Here is a 20206-nt window from a genome sequence, read left to right as displayed (position 1 = left end):
TCTGAGTTCTTCTGCCTGGAGAGGAAATGTCAGAGATGTGCTCTGAAGAGATATACAAGGTAGTAAATGGCAAAGGAATGATAAATCCTGCACAGTGCTTTTAAATTAAATTGTGGGAGCAGAACAAGTAGATACAGATGCAAATTTGCAAAAGGCAACTTGAAGACGCTGAGGATGTTCTTCATTCAGGCAACACTTGGATTGAATTTTCCAATGAAATAGTAGAGATGAAAACCAAGGATGCATTTAAAAGAACAACTAGATGCTTGAACAGGGGGTCATGTAGGGTGCTTCTGGACAGATGAGATAATATGGACTAAATACCTGGCCAATTATTATTTAGTGATCTTGAAACTAAACCAGAATTAGCCAAGTTTCTGATATTATAGTTCATTATTGCCACAACACTTTCTATCTCCTGCACTTTATATACAATATTCCTAGAATTTATGCATTTGATTCCTCATTGAGGTGTTCCTCCTTCAATGAGCTCCAATACCAGGTGAGCTAATTTCTGTATCTAAACCCACCTGTTGCTTACCATTCCAATGAGTCGCATCTGGCATCTAGTTTCCTCTCTACCACCAACCCCAACTATCTATTTGACTGATAGATGCCAGTGTGTTGGGAATGTAGATCAGCTCAGTGGAACTCTCTTCTTCCTTAATGTAATCAGAAAAACAAAAATTTGACACGCAGAACAATCCAGATGAATTCAGCTGAATGCATAACCAGAAAAATATCACTTTCAGTTGTGGATTGGTAAATCATTAAACACGGTGGCACAGTGGTTAGCACAGCTGCCATACAGCACCAGGGACCCGGGTTCTATTCCAGTCTTGGGTGACTGTGCGGAGTTTGTACATTCTCCTCACATGTGTGGGATTTCTCCAGGTGGTCCAGTTTCTCCCACAGTCCAAAGATATGCAGGTTAGGCAGATTGGCCATGGGAAATAAGTAGGGCTGTGGGGATAATTTGGAGGCAGTGGCCTGGGTATGATGCTGTTTTGGAGAATCAACTCAATGGCTGAACGGAATCCTTCTGCACTGTAGAGATTCTCTAGATTCTATCCAGTGGACATGCTAACAGTTACAGGCACCTGATATCATGGGTGTTTGGTCATGACCAACTATCTTCAAAAATGTGGTGAACATATTTGCTAATAATGCTACAAACCATGTTATGACGTGGGAATGCCGGCGTTGGACTGGCGTAAACACAGTAAAAAGTCTGACAACACCAGGTTTTAGTCCAACCGATTTATTTGATAATACTCACAAGCTTTCGAGGGGACTCCCCTCGAAAGCTTGTGAGTATTATCAAATAAATTGGTTGGACTAAAACCTGGTGTTGTCAGACTTTTTACTGTACAAACCATGTTAACATACAGGTTTGCATTACTTGCGCAGTAGAATTGTAATGTGAAACCTTTTATCTACTATAGTGAGTTAAAAACAAAATCTTCCCATCTTTGCTTCATGAGTACGTAGCACTTGCTAAATTAACACATACCTTTCTTAAATGGCCAGTCATTCCACCCCCGCTTAATTTTATTTTTAACCTAGTGAAATTTAAACTCTCACGCATCTAAATTTAAATTGAATCTGCCTAAGACAACAGCATGTCATCAATCAAATTGTTCTTTAACCAGATATTTGGAAATAATTCCACTTGGAAGAAAAACCAAAGCAGCATTAATAAGCAATGTGCTTCAGCTGCCAAAACTACAAAGTTGTCCAGCTGTTACACAAAGCAGTTTATTTTGCAATAGACAATTTTTCCTAAGAAATCAATTGATCTTTTTGGCATTTCAGTTTAAACCACTAATTTTAAAAAATATTTCCAAGGAATATGAAGTTCCTGGAACTTCCTATAATCAAACAAAACCAGGGGATGACACTTGATAGCTGTAATGCCTATTTTTAATGAACATTAAATCTAAACATTTAATCTGAATTCAATGCATAAAATTTAACTCCAATGACAGAAGATCTTGCTAATGATACTATTAAAAATATGAAAGAAAAATGACTAAATTGACAAATATGACAATGCAGCTGAGGCAGTTTCAAATATTGGTTAATGTCTATTCTGACTAATAATCTGTAAATCCTGTGGATTAGAAAGTAATTTGCATATATTGTTTGCATACAACATTTCAACTAAAATCTAAGCACTATGTTCTTTGAAATTAACTGAACTTATTAATCATTTGCAGTTCAATATTGTAGTGGGCATTTGTTGTAAAAGAAAAATAAATTTTCATTTTAAAGTAGCACTACTTGTAATTCTAAACAACACATTAAGACTTTAAGATTTTACGTAAACTGCAACATTCCTTTTAATTTGGGCAACATTCCACTGAACTCAGTCAACAGAAAGATCACCATATACCATCAGATAATGGAATCAAGTTAATCAAGTGCTTCATTCAATCCTTGCATGGTCACAAATTTATTAACAAATGGGAAGCAATCGGAAATGTTCATCAGCTAAGAAGTTTGATATGATCTATTTGGCGGACCAAAGCAAACACACAAAAAAAACATTGATAACGTATGATGCGATAAGAATGCTAGGTCACAAGAAACTATTCAAAATATAATTTTCTTGGACTTTTGTACTAGTTTACATTCAGCCTAACGTCGGGAGTCGGGAAGTTGCTAGAGTCCATTATCAAGGATTTCATGGCACAGCATGTGAAAAGCAATGGTATAATCACACAACAGGCATGGATTTATAAAAGAGAAATCATGCTTGACAAATCTACTGGAATTCTTTGAGCACGCAACCAGTACAGGTGACCAGGGAGAACTGGTGGATATGGTTTATTTAGACTTTCAGAAGGCTTTTGACAAGCAGACTACTGTGTAAAGTCTAAATATCTACTTAAGCGAAAAAAAATCAATTTTTACCATTTCATACAGGAACAAGAGACTGTCCTTCACTCAGCTACATTCCTAAAGGTCAAGTGAAAACAGCCAATAATATAAAACATTTCTGCAATTTGATCTGCTAAAGACAGAAAAAAAGGCAAGTACCCTGGCCTGGAAGACCTCCATTTTTAGATTATCTGTAAACAGCTTGTGGAACTAGCCAGATTCTGCAGACCACGTGGAATGAATGCATTACAGTATTCGCGCTGAACAAAGTGCATACCTGAAGCAAAGAATGGCAAACATTCCAGCTGATCTTCTAAAAGCAGCCACAGCACATTTTATTTTCAAAGGAAAAGTTAACAATCTTGATTCAAACTAATCACATGTCTTTCAACATACCATCCAAAATTTAAGCTATTACAAAGAATCAAAATCAACTTGCACATTGTGATTTTCCTGTCTATCTTATTACAAATATGAGATTTATAAGATTGCTATTTTCAGGACTGTCTTGAATCTAGGTTAAAATAACCATCTGACCTCCTCTGATGTCTGCGTAACAACAGGCCCAATTCATGTGGCTATTAACGTTTAAAGGGAGGCTCAGGTTTTCTCGTTGGGAAGATGCAAGTTGTTCAGACTTGGAGGCAATGGCAACATAATCTGTGCTTTCAGCGGTTAGGCTAGTCCTAGAAAGGTGCTGGGAATTTCGGGTTTTCAACAACCTAATGCCATCCATTTACTTCAAAGATAGAATAGCGTTGGAAATTTAAAAATAGCTAATCGATATTTCTACCTGGATACAAGATCCATGGTTATTCACGCTGCCATGGAGAATGGCTTTGCGAGGGGGAGGGTTTCTAAAATATCCCTGAAACTTGCAAACAAATTTGTCTGTCAGGATCTGGAAGAGAGGGAGCAACTGGAGACTAACATACTGTGGTCCACCATGCAGGAAAGCATGTCAAAGCTCATGATCAAATTTGTGAGGATTGAAAAGGAGACTGAAAGATTTGCCTCATTTGCATAGTAGGAGAATCTTCAGGAAAAACTCTCACTGTGAAAAACTGTTCTGGGGTTCAAAGTTACCAGACTGGAAAAGAAAAAGGAAATAAACCCTTGGCAGCAATGAATACCTTTGGACTGGGTCCAGGAAAATCAAATGACTACTTACGCACAATCTTGAGTATAACTGTGAAGTGAGATTTTCAGTGGTGCTAAAAAAGGGAAAGTCTGTTCTCTAGCTTAAAGTCTAAGTTACCTTTAAAAAAATGTTCAAAAGTATCTGGTATTTGTTCCAGCACAAGTCTTAAAGTGTGAAATCTTACTCAGTAATCCTTTCAGCTATAAACAGGAAGTTTGAATTTTTTAAGTCATCGATCTCTATGGGGATAGTAACAATTTTGAAATTGGTCAGAAAAGTATTGACAGAAATCTGTCTTCGACGGGTTAATTGAGAAGCCTGGGGAGAGTCCTTTAATATAATTCCAAATATATATTGCCAGTGAAAATAGTTCCTAAATGCATTTCATCCCATCCTATACTAAATGCCTTTTGTCCTTAGTTTTAAATGTACATGCTTAGGAGATGAATTTCTGCTGGAACACATTGACAGTGCAAGTGCATTCGCCTCATTACACTTTTGCTTCCAGTAGCACAGGAATCTGAGTTTTTCATAAACTTTATTTATAAACAACTAGTGCAATCTCTGTCCAATTTTCATCAGGCATTGGGAACATGGAGGGGGTAGCGGGCAATTGGCACGAGAAGTGATTATTTTTGCAGGTATATACAAATTCTGGTGTATTCCTTCAAAAAAAAACTACACCTATGCTTTCTGCTGTGAGCAAATTGATTAACACTACTCACTTTGCTGTGTGTTGTGTTAAGATGAGGCAAAAAGTGGTCAGTGCTCCCAAAAGGATGGCAATTCCCTTTAATGGGCATGTCTGGAGAGAGAGGCTGGCAAAGCTGTGGTGATGATTACCTGGGGAGAGGTGGCCAAGCAGGCGATCGGCATTAAAAATATTTTTCTCCGTGACAAGAAAGAAAGGCCAAGCTTTGAAAAGGTTTGTCAAAGCATGCGCTGGTTGTGCTTAACATTTTAAAGTGTACTGCATAATACTGGCATGTAGAAATTTCCCCTCAAACAGCTGCACAGCCACCATCCCTCTGTCCTGTCTGCACCCCTCCCCCCACCCCCAACACACACACACACACACACACACACACACACACACACACACACACACACACACAATCTCCCTTTGCCTTTTTCTAATATGATCACAAAACAATACAAATTCAAGCACACCAGCTATTTTCCTTCTAAATCTCTTGCTGATACCGAATGTGTCCCTCAGTACTGTACTCTCTCCGTTTCTATTTGTTTGCCATACATTCTTGTGATTTCAATTAATTAAGCTGTGGGAAAGCCTCAGAAACCAATCAACATTTCATCAGTCTTCACGAATGCAGAAAAAAGGAACGTCAAGATGGAAAGAAGGTGAAAACTACATCTGCTTGCTTTCACCACCCCCCAAATTTCTACTTAGTGATTTTTATGGCAGGTGTCTTTGAAAGTGGAAACAAATCTCCAAAGATGTCCACAAATGAGCAGAAGCTGCTCCTGCTCATTCTGAGGAAAAAGTGCTTCCAACTGACTGAGAGTGAAGGGTCAACTCCCTGATAACCCCTCCCATTGCATTCTGAACCATGATTCCATGATTGAATAACAATGCATGATTTCTTAAGGGCTGATAATATCTCCACCAACTAGTTGTTAGCCACTGTTCTTGCAGCATTCCCAGTTTCTGTTTCCAATTTTCACCATTTGCAGTTTCAAGCTCTTTTATTTGAGTTGTAGATTCTGCATGTCATCCATTATCAAGTGCTATAAATAAGCAACAACAAAATTATGTTACTCCATGTCCTTAATTGTGTGGTGGAGGGGTGACAGAGTCCTGTGCACATACTTGCTTAGAAGCATGCTCAAAGCTTTGCTGTGCACCCAAACAACTGGGGCTTCCACATGGCACTTACTGCCTGTCCGTAAAAGTTGCTTCCATTTTTTAAGTAATGTTTTTATGTCAACATTTATAATTTAGTAATTCCCAAGTAATCATTTAATAATAGGGATTAATTTTATGGTTCTAAATTAATTTTAATTTTGCACATCAATATATGATGCTAATTATTCTAACCAGCCCACTTTGTCCTGATATTGGTTCTGAGCCCACTGGCCTGGTTCTCACAGACATGCAGGCGAGCCTTGCCTGCTGCCTTTTCCACTGAAATTACTGTTTTGTTGCCGAATTCCCACCTTCCCTTTCAGGGGCTCATTATTTTCTGAAAATGATCATTATGGCCTTATGAAATGTTTCCTTACCTGATCTTGCCTCATTTTATTGAAGTTGATTTTTAAAAATTGTTGAAACTTACCTTCCCATTCATCTCAGTCTCAGCTTGTTCTGCCCTACCTCTGGTTACCTTTGGCTACATGGATTGTTCCCTAGGATGTTGAAGAGATGTAGATGGGTTGGTGCAGTGGGCAGGGAAGGTGCAGATGGAGTTCAACTATGATAAGTGCAAGGTATATTGCATTTCATAGAAATCATAGAAACACTACAATACAGAAGGAGGCCATTCGGCCCATCAAGTCCGCACCAACCACAATCCCACCCAGGCTCTACCCCCATATCCCGACATATTTTACCTGCTAATCCCTCTAACCTACGCATCTCAGGACAGTAAGGGGCAGTTTTAGCATGGCCAATCAAACTAACCCACACATCTTTGGACTGTGGGAGGAAACCGGAGCACCTGAAGGAAACCCACGCAGACACGAGGAGAATGTGCAAACTCCACACAGACAGTGACCCAAGCCGGGAATCAAACCCTGGTCCCTGGAGCTGTGAAGCAGCAGTACTAACCACTGTGCTACCGTAGGGAGGTCAAACAGCAAGAAGGAATATACAATTAAGAGGAATATATTGAGAAGGGTGGATGAAGTGAGAGATCATGGCGTGCAAGGGCATAGGTCCCTAAAGGTAGCAGTACAGGGAGATAAGGTTGTAAAAAAGAAATATGGAATGCCTCCTTCATTGGCAGAGGTATAAAATACAAAAGTAAGGGTATAATGATAATACTGTAGCAGGCATTGCTGAGGCCACAACTGGGGTATTGTGAAGTTCAGCGCATTCCAGATTTTAGCCACTCGCTTTGTGAAAATGTTTTTCCTTGTGCCTCTACTGTGTAGTGATTCAGCCAAACTCATTTCCTGTCAGTAACAATATTTATTGTACACCAAAGGAAAAAGCTGCTTCTGCAGCTTACAGTCAGGTAGTCTTCACTTCGAGAATAATTCAGGTTCGGGTAAAATAACAGGTTTAACACCTGCCCACTGGCTGGTTCACATTGGACAAGTCTCTGCTTGCTCAGTAAGGTGCTCATATTCCATAAAGGTAGATCTATTGATGATCCCCCATGGCCACATAGTCATCATAACACACAGCTTCTTTTGCTAATTATCTTAAATCTGAGCTCTCTCAAATTCGACCCTTCCGCCAGTGGGAACAATTTTTCTATACAGACTCCTCATGATTTTGAATTTCTCTCACAAATCTCCTCTTAATCTTATTGTGTTGAAAGTGATGCAGGCACTTGGTGTGATCTTTCCAGGTGGTAACCCCTTCGACTGCCCCCACAAAATATTTTTGAAAAATGATCACAATCATTCTGCCACGTTGCTGTGATTTATGCCCTCCTATCCCTTATCCAAATTATCCCCCACTCCACCCACATTTATAAATTATTCTGAGCCATCATCCTCAGCCCACCTAGTCATTCAAGTTCTGAAAGCACTGACAGGTACTCTTCTGACTTCATTGGTTCTGGAAACTGTGTGACATACTTGAGTACACACCTTTTGTTTATTTTCACCTGTCCCATTCCCCTCCTTTCAGTCATGCACCTTTCATCAGTTTATCACTCCTGACTTCCACCCTATCACCGGCCTTCACTTTTGCTCTTCCTCCCACGCCAAACCTCGCTGCGCTTGAATAAAACCTACTAAACTCCCAAGTTCTGCTGAAAGGCCATCAACTTGAAACACTAACTCATTAATTTACTCCGCAGATGTTGCTTGACCTGCTGATTATTTTCTGCTTTTATTTCAGAATGACAGCATCTGATATCTTTCCTTTTTTAAAGCATATTATTATATTTGTTCACAATCCATCCCAAGTGAGACTACTGGGATTTCACTTGTGCTCCACCAGTTTCACCTATAATAGAACACAGTAACTTGAGTGAAACACAACAGAATGTATTCTTTATTGATTGACAAATGCCTGGTGGTTTGCTATCGCTCTACAAATTATGGATTCACTGGTACGTATTCATTGATTTATCCACGTGGTTGCTATTTTGTTGGTATACAGTGCTTTATTAACTTATAAATACACTGGTGCCCGCTGCTCTGAACTTTCTCATTTATTGATTTGCCTACTTTTCCATTGATCTTTTAAATTTTGGGTTTACCAAATGCTTTTTAATTTGCTCACCGATCTATCAAGTTATTGGTGGCTGGTACTATATTAATTCATTAATTTTCTGGTGCCTGCTTAGTATTGCTGGAATGTTTATTAATGACCTTTATGAATTAGTGATCATACATGTCTTTTGGTAGTTAAGTTATTCTGCACTGTAACAATAACAAGAACTTGTAGCATAAGTTTCCTATTTCATTTTCTTAATTTTTAATCATACCATTATAGGGTCAACTTAGATCATCCACTGTTTTGCAGTGAGCTGTCATTGCATTCTTTTTGAGCACGAAGACAATTTTCTTCAAACATACACAGTACTTCATTCCTTGGGAATACATGGAGGATATTGAACTGGCTGCAATTATAGGTCCCACCTGATTTGCCCTACCACTGATGGCAATTGAAATGAAAATTGAATATGATGCGTAAAGGGTGGACAATTGAATGTCAGCAGCTTTGTACCAATATAAACCATAAAAATTCATACCTTGGGCAGAATTCTACCCATCCTCCACCTCACCTCACCTTTCCCTCTGGCAGGTGGAGGCCTGTAAAATACAGCAGATGGCCTTCATTCTTAATTATGTACCTGCCCACTCCCAATTGCTAAGGAAGTATAAGCAGCTAGGGGCTAAATTAGGAAGTAGAACCACACACAAAGATGATAGTCTCGAGAATTGTACTGAGCACAAATTTACCTAGTGCTCGAAATTAAGAATTCAGACCTTAAGACCTTTTAATGAGAAGGATTTTATAGCTTGAAATCCTGCAATGGGCAAGATGTTTCCGCTGGTTGACGAGTCTAGAACCATAGAACATTACAGCGCAGTACAAGCCCTTCGGCCCTTGATGTTGCGCTGACCTATGAAACCAATTTAAAGCTCATCTAACCTACACTATTCCAATATCATCCATATGTTTATCCAATGACCATTTAAATGCCGTTTACGTTGGCGAGTCCACTACTATTGCAGGCAGGGTATTCCATGCCCTTACTACTCTGAGTAAAGAACCTACCTCTGACATCTGTCCTATATAAAGCTGTCCCCTCATGCTAGCCATCGCCATCTGAGGAAAATGCTCTCACTGTCCACCCTATCTACTCCTCTGATCATCTTATATGCCTCTCTTAAGTCACCTCTTAGCTGCCTTTTCTCTAACGAAAACAGTGTCAAGTCCCTCAGCCTTTCCTCATAAGATCTTCCCACCATACCAGGCAACATCCTGGTAAATCTCCTCTGCACCCTTTCCAATATTTCCGCATCCTTCCTATAATGTGGCGATCAGAACTGTACACAATACTCCAAGTGCGGCCACACCAGAGTTTTGTATAGCTGCAACATGACCTCATGGCTCAGAAACTCAATCCCTCTACCAATAAAAGCTAACACCATACGCCTTCTTAACAGCCCTATCAACCTGGGTGCCAACTTTCAGGAATCTATGCACATGGACACCGAGGTCTCTCTGCTTATCCACCCTACCAAGTATCTTACATTAGCCCAGTAGTCTATATTCCTGTTATTCCTTCCAAAGTGAATCATTTCACACTTTTCCACATTAAACTTCACTTGCCACCTCTCAGCCCAGCTCTGCAACTTATCTATGGCCCTCTGTAACCTGCAACATCCTTCTGCACTGTCCACAACTCCACCAACTTTAGTGTCATCTGCAAATTTACTAACCCATCCTTCTACACCCTCATCATGACAAACAGCAGTGGCCCCAAAACAGATCATTGCGGTACACCACTAGTAACTGAACTCCAGAATGAACATGTCCCATTAACCACCACCCTCTGTCTTCTTACAGCTAGCCAATTTCTGATCCAAACTGCTAAATCACCCTCAATCCCATGCCTCCATATCTTCTGCAATAGCTTACCGTGGGGAGCCTTATCAAACGCTTTACTGAAATCCATTTACACCACATCAACTGCTTTACACTCATCCATCTCTTTGGTTACCTTCTCAAAGAACTCAATAAAGTTTGTGAGGCATGACCTACGTTTCACTATCTATAATCAAATTATTCCTTTCTAGATGATTATAAATCCTAACTCTTATAATCCATTCCGAAACTTTGTCCACAACAGAAGTAAGGCTCACTGGCCTATAATTACCAGGGTTGTGTCTACTGCCCTTCTTGAACAAGGGGACAACATTTGCTGTCCTCCAGTCTTCTGGCACTATACCTGTAGCAGGCTCAATGGACCAAATGGCCTGCTCTACCTCCTATTTGCAATGGGGATTTTCACTAACTTCATTGCAGTGTTAATGTAACCTACCTGTGACTAATAAATAAACTTTAAACTTTATTTCTCATATTCCTATTATGGTTTGCAATTAAAAAGCCACAGCTCTCCAAGCCGACCCTGATAACTAAGGGATTTAAACTCAGCATCAATCTGGTGTCCCTCCTTTGAACTGAAAGACATGCTGGTTAGGTGCATTGGCCATGCTAAATTCCCCCTCAGCGTACCCGAACAGGCACCAGAGTGTGGTGACTAGGGGATTTACACAGTAACTTCATTTCATTGTTAATGTAAGCCTACTTGTGACAAATAAATAAACTTTAATAATCTCCTGCCATATAAGTGGACCATGACCAGAAATAATACTGTCAAAGTGCCTGAACAAAATATGAAAGAGTGGCATCTCTTGTTTTGTATTTAGTCACCTAATATGATAGATTAATATTGCTGGCCTTTACAAAATCCTTACTCGTTGAGGACTTTCAGTGAATCGTACATTGCAGCATCCTTTGCCCATTCGCTGACAAAGATGATGAGTCATGGATAATCATTGTGATCAACTGTGGAAATCTGCAGCAAAAGAATGGGCTCAAGTAGATGTATTGTGCATAGATCAAGCAAGATTAACACATGGCCATTGAAGCAGGGGTGGAGGTGGGGGGCGTCACTCTCCCTTCCCTTTTGCTCTGGTTTACATAATGTTAACTTTGTTTTATGCTTCATTGGAAGAAGGAGAAAGATGCAATGAAACATCAAGTAATATTTAAGAGTGCATGCGGCGTGCATGGTGCACATGCATGGTAGGTAGACACGCGATCGCGTGTATGGTGGGCGCACGTGGGCAGTGCGCATGCATGGTGGGTAGGCATGCCGTCACATATATGGTGGGTGCGCGTGGTGCACGTGTATGTTCAGGATATAGTACTATTCCAACGTATGTCCCATATTTCTCACAGGTATTGTTGGGATGATTGAGAGGAAATAAAAAGATTATCTTGACAGGGTTTGCTTTTGGAATATGCTATTGGGTGGGGACAAGTGGAAGTAAGTGGATGTTCAAGCCGAATAAGATAGAACCCATCCCACAACAATGTTCTCAAACCACAGCCTTCCCAAATGCATCCTCCCTACTTCCAAGTCTCTCCCCTTCCCTAGGGCGGCACGGTGGTTAGCACTGTTGTTTTACAGCACCAAGACCTTGGATTGAATTCCGGCCTCGGGTGACTGCCTGTGAAGAGTTTGCATGTTCTCCCCGTGTCTACCTGGATTTCCTCCTGCAGTCCAAGGTTGTGCAGGTTAGGTGGATTGGCCATGTTAAATTGCTCTTAGTGTCAGGGGTATTAGAAGGATTGCCTAAAACATGGAGTTTTAAGCATAGGGGCTGCGTGGGATTGTTGTTGATGCAGACTTAATGGGCTGAATGGCCTCCTTCAGTACTGTAGGGATTCTATGATTCCAAAATTCTAGGGCCCACTAAGATGACCCCAAAAATTGACTTCTGCTCTGCTTTCCCTCCAACCTCATCACACCACTTTTTCCCGGAAGGGTATTATTAAATTGTATAGCCTGTCACCTTCGATGGGTTTAATAATATTGCATTGCCATGCCATGTGCAAAATCAACTTACTGAATATGCAGTTTAAAGTGCTAAGTGATTTAACCAGTCTACGTCTCATTCTGTAGTGACGATAAACAGCAGCAATACTAGTCGGGCATCGGGGAGTAATAATCTATGAGAAGTAAGTGTAGATGAAGCAATGACAAGTGGAAAAATATGTATGGAACGAGAACTGAAACAGCAAGAAATTAACAACAAGAATTCCACCGCAGTAATCACCTAAGGGTCTAATTAATAGCAGCCTTCTAAAATGATCAATGCTTATGCAATTTCCATTTTGCCTTTCAGGCACTCGAGTTTCTGTAAGAAGCTCCAACAGAACTGAATCCCTTAATAAGCTTTTTTATAAGACTAGAAATTGTTCAATTAGAATTAGATTAATGCTAACATTCAAAATCAATTTCTCATTATAATCATTTCTCCTGCAAACGGAGCGTTTGGAAAGTATGCCTGTTGTATTATATTAATTTGCTATAATTCCAGAAATCCATTAGAACTACAGAATAGCCATTGGCCCTCATTAGATACACTTCAATATTTTGTGTCAAACCTACAAATCAAAACATTTTAAAGCTCCCAATGCATTTCAAAATGTTCACTGCACTTTACTTTTATAATGCAAGTTGCATCAAGCAGCTTTAAGTCACTACAGCTACACCATCAGTACCATCTGGAGCCACTCTAGAACTGGAGGCTGAATTGGAATGATATCAAAAAGCATCCTTCGAAGTGAGAGTTACCAAATAATCAGCCTCATGTATGGCACTCTCATCCTATCATATGTGGCAATACATGTCTAATTATATGTTAAAACATCACACTGACAATTGTAAAATCTTCATGGAGATAAGAAACCTAATGCATTTAAAATGAGAAGCCGGGGAGGTCAGCTCATAATGCAAAGTCATCAAATTAAGACCCTGATGACCATAATTCTTTGCTACTTCATACTTATTAAGAGAAAGCACTTAAATAATGAGCTGACTTAAGTTAGAATGTCCAGGTTAAACAGGGTGAGTTAAAAAAAACCCACCAGTTTCCATGATTTCTTTCACATTATGAAGTGACAAAATGCATTTTCATTTTCAAAGATTATACCCATTAGCACCTGCAAGTAATATTAAACAAATGTTACTGGGCCTTGACTTCAGTATGCATTTCTAGAATGCACAGATAGTCACTTCTGACCAAACACTTTCTCAGAAATGAATGATTGGATTTAAAATAGGCTGAATCAGTGCATACGTCTTCCTCTGAATACACAAAATGGAAAACATACCATACTGTTAATCAAAGGCAATTGCTAAAGATACTGCGTAGCATGTTCATGCCATGAATGTGCTGCATCAGAATGATAGGATGCACATTTTTAACTGTCAAATGTCAAGCTCCTGTCCTCAAACAAGCTTGTCAAGAGGGATGCTAGTTGGAAATAAAGCCCCTTGTGGTTAGATAGATACAAAGAATTTTTAGGTATATTACCCCAAGGAAGTCACCACCAGCCACTTTATTTCTTCATTGGAGAAAACGTGCATAATGTTGTGGGAGAAAAAAATAAAATCAGCCAAAACAGAGTTAGAATAAGCACGTTAGCTGCATTCAGCCAAGAACTTCTGGTTCCACACGTACAGGTTATGTAACAAGAACAAAACCACAATTCTCAATGCTTTCACCAAACATCTTTCAAGTGCCTCAAAGATTTATTTTGCTGAACGCAGGCATCAATATTGAGTGTCTGATCTTTTATACTTCAATGCTAACTTCTCATACATGACAATTTCAGAGCACATAATCAAAAACAAAATACAAAGGACACAAACTGTATGCTTCACGTAACTGATCTCCAAGAAAATTAGAAAACTATAGTTTGCATTTTAGTCAAGATGTTTCTAATATCCAAATTTATAGACATGGCCCTTTTGGGTAAAGCATTACTTAACATGGTACTCCAATTGTGAAAAAAACCACTAAGTTTCAAATGTTCGTGTCGTGTTTTATTTTTGAAATCTGCTGAGTTGATTTTCTGATGTTAAGGGCCTGTTACAAATGTGCAAGTAGGGAAGATGTACAATTGGCAAGCCTTGTGCAGCAAGGGAACCGAAATGAATGAAGCAATTGTGTGCAATTGATTTCACAAAAGGCCGTTTAGCAAAAAGCAGAAAAAGCACAATTAATTAGTTAATTCGTAAAAGCACCATTAATATTCCAAAAATATCAAATACCAATTAAGCACTTCAGTACTAAACTTCCAAATACATTATGCAAATTAGCAACATAAAAATTTAAAAGTATTAATACAGAGATGTGACAACCTTCCGTTAGCTGCAAGAATGCTGGTCTAACTGAGCTGGAAATTAATCACAAATTGCTTTTAGTTGCTCTCCCTCTTTCCCACGAGCCTCCCTCACCCCTGCTCAAAGGTTCCAACTTTAGCCAAGGCACAGTTTTCAGAGATGCTAGAGGAAAGGGGGATGCAAGTAGTTGTGGCAGGAAATCACAGGCTGATCCCAACGATGGCATTCTCTAGCAGAGATCCTAGACACCAATTGTGATGATGGTAATGCAATTGATATGGATATATATTTTGTTTTTAAGGGGAATGTTCAGAAGTTCAGTTTTATGCTAGATGTCTGGAGGAATGCAACTTAGACACTGGGAGAGCAGAATAATTACTCATTTTAGCCTTGCAAGTCATTATATTAAGTAGAGTTAATGGACTTCTCTTTAAGTTCCCCTGGGATTTCTGATTAGAGTGATTGATAGGGTCATATGATAATGTTTTATGTGTAGTCCTTGATCTGTAGCCAAGAGGAAAAAAAATGCTTTTACAGGCTTCCAGAACACTATTTCTCTCTGAAAGCTTCAAGACTATCTGCATTAATAGTTACAGTTGCTAACTGTATTTGAAGTGGCAGTTGGAAGAGGAATGTTGCTTATTTGGAATTGAAACAGTGATAAGTTAGAAATTTTCCTCTCTATTTTTAAATATTGTTCAACAGTTAATAGTTAAGTTGCTTCATTTGTTAGAGTTATATTTAAACTGTATTATTGAATAAAATTTGTTTTACTATAATAGATCCCTACTTTGTCAGTGGAATCATTCCTGTAGGAAGTATCTGGTTCCAGTCTGAGATCAGTATACAGACCTTCGTATACACATTTTTCCATTACCAAATCACAAAGTTCAGATCAGCCACACACCCCATCAGCAAATGGCTCAGCAACATTTTAGGTAGAGCTTCCCACTGAAGCCCTCAATTATATTGTAATGCAGTGCTATTTCACAGAACAAAGAAATGTGAACAGAAAGCATCTTGTACATTTATGCCATATTTTACAGCGTGAGCTGTAATTGAGAGCTATAGAGATCTTGTTCAAATAACAATGGATTATACGCCAGCTGCTTTACAAATACTTGCTTCAAACTGGAGATGAACGACGAAGTGGAATGCAAACCTTCTAAAAACTTAGAATACTCATTGGTACTCACCTCTTCACCAGAAAGGTAGTAAGCAGAGAGGAGCCCCCCAACAAATCGAATATTCACTTCAAAAACCGAAACTTCTGCATGCTAAGAGGGAAAAAAAATCATCAGGATTAAACGATACACGCAACTTTCAAATAGTCTCCCTGATCTCATGCCTAACAACATTCTAAAGTTGCCTTTACATGAATCAGTTCAGTTCTTCTGTGCTAACCAAAAAGATTATTGATGCATTGTTTCTACAATGTAAAATTATTATCCCTCCACAGCAAAAACTAGAATAGCTACTTGACAGTTGTAAATTGACATTTATCTAATTAACCTGAAATAATCAAACACTGCAAAACTCAAGTTGTAACCCTTCCCTTTTAAATTAAAACCAGCTTATATTTATATAAAATAAAAACAGAAAATGCTTGAAAAACTCAGCAGGTCAGGCAGTATCTGTGGAGAGTGAAACAGAGTTGATGCTTTGAGTCCAATATGACATTTTTTTGGAACTAGAGAGAGGGGTTGAAATGTGACAGATTAAATGCTGTTGAAAGCAACACCATAAAACCCATCACATTTCTACCTCTTTCCAGTTCCAAAGGGTCATAATGGACTCAAAATGTCAACTCTGCTTCTCTCCTCATAGGTACTGCCAACCTGCTTAGTTTTCCAGCATTTTCTGTTTTGATGCAGATTTCCAGCATCCACAGTGTTTCACTTATATTTATGTACTTTATATTTAAAGTAATGAAACATCCCAAACTTTAAAGGAACATTATAAAACAAAGTGTGATGTTGAGGCAATGGAGACTTTAGGTCAGATGACCAAAAACTGGCCAGAGGTCATTTTTAAGAGATGTCCTCAAGGAGAAAAGTGGGATGGAGAGATGTAGAGAGTGAATTCCAGAGTTTGGGGCCTAGACAACTAAAGGCATAACCAGCGATAGTGGAGTAATTAAAATTAGGGATGCAAAAGAGGCCCAATTTAGTGGAGCAGAAATAAGGAGGGTGAGGCAATGGAGGTATTTGTAAAACAAATGAGAATTTTTAAAATCAAAGCACATAGATGAGAAAGGAACAGGAATTGGCTGTGATTTATTCCATTGGTAGGAAAGTTTTAAATTACCTCCGGTGTCAGACATTAGAATGTAAAACACCAACCGGGAATGCATTGGAATAGTTCTCCTGAGGGAACAAAGGCAGGAACGAGGATTTCAGCAGCAGATGAGTTGGATGAAGGTTGGACAATTTTACAGAGGTGAAAATAGGCCATCTTAACAATGGTATGAATATGAGATTAGAAGCTCATTTTGGAGTCAAACCTGACACCAAATTTGTGAATAGACTCTCTTAATCTCAGAGACTGTCACTAGGGAAAGGTAGATGGTGAGTAGCTCAGAAGTGGAGCTTAGAACGGGGAGTAAAACAGTCTTCCCAATATTTAATTGTGCAAAATTTCTGTTCATCCACTGCTGGAATATGAATAAGTGGGCTGATAACTTAGAAACAGTGAAGGAGTTGAAAGCAGTGATTGTGCAGTACAGCTTGGTGCTGTCAGGGTACATGCGAAAAACTAACAGAGAGCTTTTGAATGGTGCCGCTAAGGGACAGCATGTAAATGAGAAATAGGAAAGTTGAAATCATAAGGTTGACCATGCTTCCTGCACAGCCAAGCCCAGGATTCTAAGAAATAGGTTACAACATGAGAGCAGGCTCAGTTAGAAGTGGAAACTTTTCATGTCTCCTCAATTTTCCCCCCTTTTAATAATCGCACGGCAATTCTTACTTTTTTTGAACTATGGCTTTATTAGACCTGTACGTTCAACAACTGACTGATTCAATTTGATGCCAAGAACTCAAAAACAAATCTGGTTCTTGTCACTGAACAATTATTCCAGTAATGACATACATTGGATTATATTTTAAACTTCTACATTAATTCCCAAAAGGAATGAATCAAAACATATGGACTTGACTTATATGGAAGCCTAACTTCAAATTATCTGGAAAATAACTAATTCTGTTTGTACTTCAGGTATACCTCATTTGAAGCCAGGTTTAAGAAAATAAATTTAAGAACTTCACATTTTTAGGCCGCGTCATTATTGTGTGCTGTAAGTCAGTAGGTGTATTGCATTTAAAAACAAAATCACGATCCCGAGTAGTATAAGACCATAGACTTAGGAACAGAATTAGGCCATTCGGCCCATCAAATCTGCTCTACCATTCAATCATGGCTGATATTTTTCTCATCCCTATTCTCCTGTCTTTTCCCCATAACCCCTGATCCTCTTATTAATCAAAAATCTATGTACCTCTGTATTAAAGAGATTCAATGACCTGGCCTTCACAGCCTTCTGTGGCAAAGAGCTCCACAAATTCACCACTCTGGCTGAAGAAATTCCTCCTCATTTCTGTTTTAAGGGATTGTCCCTTTAGTCTGAGGTTGTGCCCTCTGGTTCTAGTTTTTCCTACAAATGGAAACATCCTCTCCACATCCACTCTAACCAGGCCTCACAGTATCCTGTAAATTTCAACAAGATCCTCCCTAATCCTTCGAAATTCCAACGAGTACAGGCCCAGAATCCTCAACCGTTCCTCATACGACAAGACTGATCCAAGAGAATCCCGCTTGGAGTAATAAAAGAAAATGTCCACTGCATCTGATTGCTGCTTATAAACATCTGTGATTTAAAATCATAGAACCCCTATAGTACAGTAGGAAGCCATTCGGTCCATCAAATCTGACCACCGACCACAATCCCACCCAGGCCCTATTCCCATAACCCTCATTTACCCTGCTAATCCCCGACACTAGGATCAATTTCGCATGGTCAGTCAACCTAACCTGCACATCTTTGGACTGGGGCAGGAAACTGGAGCACTCGGAGGAAACCCATGCAGACACGAGGAGAATATGCAAATTCCACACAGATAGTGACCCGAGGCTGGAATTGAACCCACGTCGTTGACACTGTGAGACTGCAGTGCTAACCATTGTGCTACCGTGCCGCCCAAGGGAATTAAGGCTGGATCAATGGGATCCATCTTCCAGAAGGCTCACTTTCAAAGGAAATGTACAGCCCAGTGAAAGAGATATTATTTTACATTCATACTTATATAGAACATATTTATTGATGCAAAAAAAAATGCAACTTAATGTCACTTAAGGTTGTCAGAACTTTTCATCATGCACTGAGGCATGAGATTTGGTGACATGCTGTTCCTGAAACAACCACAACGACAGCAGCCTGTTCAAATATTTGTTTAAAAAAGGAAAGCTTTTCACCCTCTTGGGCATTTCTCAGCACTCTTCAATACCCCCTTCTTATAAATTAAATCTCAACCCTAATTCAAGCCACTTTAACTAGATTAGAGAAGCATGACCTATTCAAAAAGCACAAATTGAAAATTAGATTATGTTAAAGGAATCACAATAAACAATACAAATTTTCCCAATTTGCATTAAATCACAAAAGTTAGAATGAGTTTTACTTTATTTTGTTCCTTTTCACTCTCCCGTTCCCAAAGCTGATTGCAGACAGCCAACATGTTACGGTCACTTCTCCAACTATGGCTGAGAATGTGAAAAGGAGAATATACTGACACAATGAGATTTTTCTCTTCCTCAAAGGAAGATCTTATCCTCCACCCTAAATTAGTGCCATTCAACTGTATAAACCATGAAGACTGGGTGTGAACAAGCAGGACAGGGCTTCCACTTTGACCCATAAATTGCTAAATGCAGATTTCTTTTCCACAGAAACTTGATATTCCATTAGAAATTAGACACTTTTGCGTGTTAGCCTAGATACCTTTAATTGAATAAACCACACAATATTGGCAAATTAAATTTGCCCACAACCAGAGAGACAGTTTTATCAGGTAAAAAAATGCAAAGAAGCTATGATATCAAACATCAATCGCAAACTGGTAAGCAGAAGCAACTCTCTCTCTTCTGATCAACATTCTTAATTTCCATATGCCAGTCATGATGTTTATGAGAAACTACCAGAAGGTAGTTTCTGGAAAGGTCCAGAATTTGCTGAGAAAGTAAGAGTAAGCTTAGCACACACAGTAACATTAGTGTGTGAAAAAGACCTCCAGCAATTTGTGGCGAGGAAGAGATACACCATAAGCAGCAAATCACCACAAATTACTGAAGAATCTGAAACATGCTGTTTTTTGCCACTGCATCAAAAAAATAAATGTCAGGACTGGTAATTTAATGACTTAAAAAGCTACAGTTTTATGGTGAAGGGTCAGGAAAATAATCCAGTTCACAGGGTACGTCAAATTGACCTACTCCAGTGGGTCAATGTTTTACGATCAAAGCAATAAAAGCACTTTTAATTTGTTACCACACTATGTGCAATACGTATGTTTAGTCTTGTTTCTTAGCATTCTTCCATCATTTTTACACAGAAAGC

The 20206-nt window shown here is 39.1% G+C and overlaps 1 protein-coding gene across 1 annotated transcript in view; it reads right to left on the bottom strand.

Moving 5' to 3' along the window:
• The window catches only part of man1a1 (mannosidase, alpha, class 1A, member 1), a 464837-nt gene that overhangs the window by 185546 nt on the left and 259085 nt on the right, over positions 1 to 20206 (bottom strand). The window contains exon 4 of the mRNA XM_080192541.1: positions 15792 to 15872. Within this exon, the coding sequence (XP_080048667.1) occupies positions 15792 to 15872 (81 nt within the window). The remainder of the gene's footprint in view (positions 1 to 15791; positions 15873 to 20206) is intronic.

This window comes from Carcharhinus amblyrhynchos, chromosome 7 (assembly GCF_965287045.1).
Source record: "Carcharhinus amblyrhynchos chromosome 7, sCarAmb.v2.hapA, whole genome shotgun sequence".
NCBI lineage: Eukaryota > Metazoa > Chordata > Chondrichthyes > Carcharhiniformes > Carcharhinidae > Carcharhinus > Carcharhinus amblyrhynchos.
The sequence above is the reverse complement of the archived record's forward strand: the minus strand, read 5'-3'. Positions and strand labels throughout refer to the sequence as shown.